Source organism: Hydractinia symbiolongicarpus, chromosome 12 (assembly GCF_029227915.1).
Source record: "Hydractinia symbiolongicarpus strain clone_291-10 chromosome 12, HSymV2.1, whole genome shotgun sequence".
Lineage (NCBI taxonomy): Eukaryota > Metazoa > Cnidaria > Hydrozoa > Anthoathecata > Hydractiniidae > Hydractinia > Hydractinia symbiolongicarpus.
In genome coordinates, this window is record NC_079886.1 from 16,141,601 (window position 1) to 16,146,496 (window position 4,896).

General features: G+C 31.1%; 2 protein-coding genes across 2 annotated transcripts; both read left to right on the forward strand.

Annotated features, from left to right (window-relative positions):
• The first annotated feature begins 796 nt into the window (after nt 1–796).
• Nucleotides 797–1,965, forward strand: LOC130621442 (peptide deformylase, mitochondrial-like). Its single transcript, XM_057436727.1, has one exon. It carries the CDS (start codon nt 812–814, stop codon nt 1,580–1,582), a length of 771 nt encoding a protein of 256 aa, XP_057292710.1. The 5' UTR covers nt 797–811; the 3' UTR covers nt 1,583–1,965.
• A 585-nt stretch (nt 1,966–2,550) lies between these two features.
• Nucleotides 2,551–4,626, forward strand: LOC130621445 (B9 domain-containing protein 2-like). The gene is made up of 2 exons (XM_057436732.1): nt 2,551–3,005; nt 3,813–4,626. Exons 1-2 carry the CDS (start codon nt 2,696–2,698, stop codon nt 4,031–4,033), a joined length of 531 nt encoding a protein of 176 aa, XP_057292715.1. The 5' UTR covers nt 2,551–2,695; the 3' UTR covers nt 4,034–4,626.
• The last annotated feature ends 270 nt before the right edge of the window (nt 4,627–4,896 follow it).

Below are 4,896 nucleotides of genomic sequence, written 5' to 3' on the forward strand. Positions count from 1 at the left end.
CTCTAAAAAACAAATAATCACTCAAACCGCAAACTTTTTGTAAGGCAGTAACAGAAGCCAATAGCATATATTTCATTTCATTTCAAACAATCATCCACAGAATGCAAATGCACATTTGCCACATTGCATCTTTCCTTACCAGTTTTAGGACATTTTTATTCCTGACGACCTTTTTTTTACTCACCTACTTACTTATAAAGAGACAACTAAAATTCTATGCAATTAAAATCTATTCTTTCTATAATTACCAGTTTCAATGAATTAGTAATATAAAATACTTGACTAAGTTCTTTCTTAAAGTATTTATTTATAATATGACAACCAAATAAATTTTCTAGGGAAAAAAATTACATATATACTAAATGTAATAAAACAGTCTAAAATTTGTTTAAATTATTTTTAAATGCCACTTTAAAATTTTGCACTGATTTTACTTTTTTTGAGACTGGGTAATTAACTAGAGAAGACTTTTGAGAAATATCTAAGAAAAAACAAAGCTCTACATATTACTACCGTGAATTGCTATCTGTAAACTATTTCTGGAATCATTTGTCTTAACTCTTTACAAAACATACTTTGGCATAGAACAGGACAACCTTGACAATAAAAACATGGCAAAAATCATTTGAAACAGTAGCACAAATATGAACCCACAAAGACAAAATACAAATTATATACTTGTTGTTAATATATATTTGTTTCCATCAAGGGTCTTTCTACATAGATATAGAAAAGATATCCGGATTTTCTTTGCCATAGAAAAGGTCAACCTGGACACTCTGTTGTAAAACTTATATAATACTAAAGGGACATGCTCACATACTTTTCTGTGACGAGCTGCACACTATTACAAGTAGATGATATGCAAAAAAGAACCTTTATATATTTATTTTTTAAAATTTTCTTATGCTTGCAGGTTATTATGCATTTGCAAAGGCAATTTAAAGCATTAAAATCATTTGGTATAATAAATAGAAACAATAGTAACTGGGCACAAAATTTAATGAATTACTTTCAAAGAGGAGGTCAAAAAACTATTAGGCAAGTTGGTGACCCAATACTTCGAGCACATGCTAAACCAGTTGAGTTGGCTTATTTAATTGCTCCAGAGTTTAAAGAAATGGTAGATGAACTTGTTTCAACACTACGAAAAAAAAATGCTGCTGGAATTGCTGCTCCACAAATTGGCGTCTCCTTGCAGGTGATAGCTGCTGAAGTAACTGGGCACGATTTGAAATTAGCTATACAAAAGTATGGAAGTAAAGGAGTCACGAAAATGCAAATGACCCTCTTTCCATTGACTGTTATGATTAATCCAAAAATTAAAGTTATCGATCCTACTACTGTAGCTTTTAAAGAAGGTTGTTTAAGCGTGGAAAATTTTACTGCAGTTGTCCCAAGGTCGCAGGAAATTGCTGTTGAGGCGTTGAATGTAGAAGGAGAAACAATTAATTTCACTGCGGTTGGATGGACTGCTCGTATAATTCAACATGAAGTTGATCATTTGAATGGTAACCTATTTATTGATTGCATGTCATATAAGACTTTAACAAATGAAAAGTGGCGTTCATACAAATCATGATATGTTACTACATATCCTACTTCTATTCTAAAGGGTTTTATATTGAATTTGTGTGGAATACAATTGTTGGTTATCTTAGGTAATCAGTACTAGTTAATAGATGATACATCATGGTACCGGGTACATTATGGCATATAGTTTTCGAGTTCTGATATTTTTGTGCTATTATATTTTCAAGCTTTAGGCAAGGAAAGTGAAGACAAAAATATTACAACAAGAAAAGTATATGCCAGAGGTTTTCTTGTGATTATCATTATCATGAATTGATCGATTGTTTAATTTTGAAAATTCAGAATTAAATGTTCTTATATGAATTCCTTGTGGTCCTTTATTCAGTTGTATTTTTTCTTGCTATTCAAACTCGTAAAACTTTCATGCAGTCACGTGATATTGTATTTTTGTCCATCTTCTTATTCAATCACATGCTAAATGCCGTAAGAAGGCAGAAGCCCTTTAGTTACAATATAATAAGGTTGCCTATATATAAGGTTTTTTAAAAATTGGTTCACCACTTATTTGGTGTGCACTGTATAGTACATAATGCATTTACTATTAATTATGTCTAGTTTTATTTCATATAGAACGCCAGCTCTTCTGATATCTACAAAATATTTTTTTAATATCTCAATTTAATCATTACATTTTTTACTAAACCTAGGGTATTTTTGACTTTTTTGAAATTTAATGATAATAATGTAGTTGTAATTCGTTAGCTGCAGTATGTATATATACCATTTACCACTGATACTAGCACGTTTATGTAGCTACACCTCATTAAGCATTTTTTACTAGAATTTTTTTTCAGGCTTAAGAATTTAAAATCAAATTTCTCTTTTTTTGAAAAAATAAAAAAGTAAGTATTTTTTTTATAGTGTGCACAGCATATCAGCCCAAAACGTTGGCCCAAATATGCACTGATTTTATTTTAGAACTAATGTTGAAAAGGCCTTTACAGCTACGTATGACTGGGTGTATGCGTATTATTTTTTCATTTAGGGAAAGAGAATAAAAGTGGAAAATAACATCAATAGTAAGAATTTGTTAAAATAAAGATTTATGAGCCAGTCAATAAAGATTTTTGGTTTTGCATTATGCTGTAAAAATGGTTTTTAAATGGCAGAACTTCATGTAATTGGAGAGATCAAAGGTGCTAGTGGCTTTCCTTCTCACAGTTTGTATTGCAAATGGTCAGTGCATGTTGAAGGGTCATGGAAACTATTGGCTGGATTAAAAGAAGGACAAACTCAAGTGGACAACCCGGAGATATATGATTATGCAGTATGGTCTCATCCATTAGACTTACATTTTGCTACAAAGGGTTTGAAGGGCTGGCCAAAATTACACTTCGAAGTTTGGCATCAAGATAATTTTGGGCGGAATGAGATTTATGGTTATGGCTTTTGTCACATCCCATCATCTCCAGGTAGGTTTGATATCACTTTTAAAAATTTTTTTATTTAATGTGAAAAATTGTGGCAGGAATTAGATTTACTATTTCGAATAATTAGCATTTTTGGCAGAAATTTAATATGATAGAAATCAAATTGATTGTAGTGAACATTAACTGTATGTGCAATAGTTTTAGTATGTATTTATTTAATTTAGTCAATCCATTTTTCTTGTCAAATTTTTTTTTGTCGAATAACTATTTTGCAATCCTTTTCTGCAACTAAATAAAATATGAAAATATTTTATTAACCTTGTGTCGAAATATAACAGCAGATATTAAATGAACTAAAAAATGTGTCAAAAAATGTTTAAAATATATTTCAATTAATGAAACCTTCTATAGTTACAAGAATCTAAACACTATAAATATAAATATAACTATACTATAACTGCACAATCACATTCAACTTAGTTTAAAGTAAAACCAGAATTGTATGTTTTCGTGGGGACTTATTTCAGATCTGAGAGTACTAATTTTCGCGGGTATTTTTTTCGCGCTTTTAGGGATTTTAGCCAAATTCGTAATAATTTTTATCTAGTTTATAAAAAGTGCCTAAAAACCAAACTTCTTTTTTACAATAATTTCTTGATCCTGTTTCCCAGGCAATTTAATTGAAAAAGCCATTCGAATGAATTGATTGCGCGTAGAAATACAAGTTTTAAATCCGTAGAACTACCCGAATATCTTTATATTTTTTCATATATAAGAACGATTGATCAGACAGAAATTAATAGGCAAGCATATACATGTAGCAGCTTGGAATTTTTTTTTTCTCTCCAGGTCACCACAAATTAACATGTGCCACATGGAAACCAACTGGAGATTGGAAACATCGGGTACGATCGTATTTTGTTGGTGGTGGACCAGTTCTGCGGAACTCTGACGTGATTTACACAGGACCCGACAGATACAGACTAACAACAATAGCTATGGGAACTATACATATTCAACTAGGGATTATTTTACGAAATTTTGATAAATTTGGTATTGAATGTGGGTAAAGAAATTAAATTATTTATAATTAATTGATTAATTGATCATATCAATTTTTGGTCCATGTTGTTCGGGTTTTAATTGCCATGCGATATGACAAATTACAAATTCTCCTTATAGTTTTAATTTTCTTGAGAATATGAGAAAAAACAGTAATTTCATTTTTAATGTCCTGAATTTCTTAACATATCCGTGAAGTTATTTGAAATGCTGTCTGTCAAAAGACTGGCTTTCATTCTTCACAAAAGTTGATCTACTGTTTTTGCGACGTAACGCAGAGTCGTCCAAGATCTTTGATTAGAAGTTCTCCCCAGTGCAAAAGATGACACCAACAAAAATTAACGGAGAAAGAGGGGTGGTTATTCGTTATCTTTTTTGTTTTTTTTCTATTTGTTTTGAACCATTTCTGACGGGAAGGAAATTCGTCGGAAATGTTTTTAGTTATATTAGGTCATATTTCTTTATTATTTTGTTTGTATATACATATATATTGTTTACTTGGACATGCTGGATACAGTTGGTCCGGGTGACGTCATCGTTTTTTATTATCTTTGTGTATAAGGAGGTTCGTTATTTATTTAAAGATGTTTTAAAATAGCTATTCATGTTTTTTGTAGTGGTCCCTTTATTCAGATTTATTTTTGTCAATTAAAGACAATATGGAAAATATTCTAGCGAATTGCAGCACGTCATTCAGGGTCGGATCCAGCTATAGGCAAAGTAGGCTAAAGCCTACATTAAAAAGTGCAATCAAAATCTCGTATATCATCAGATTCCTGTATCTGTCGATCTTAACCCTATTCGGTCCGAGGGGGGCGGAATCCCCCTGACGGTTTTTTTTAATAACTCCTTATTGCTCTGTTATATGGCT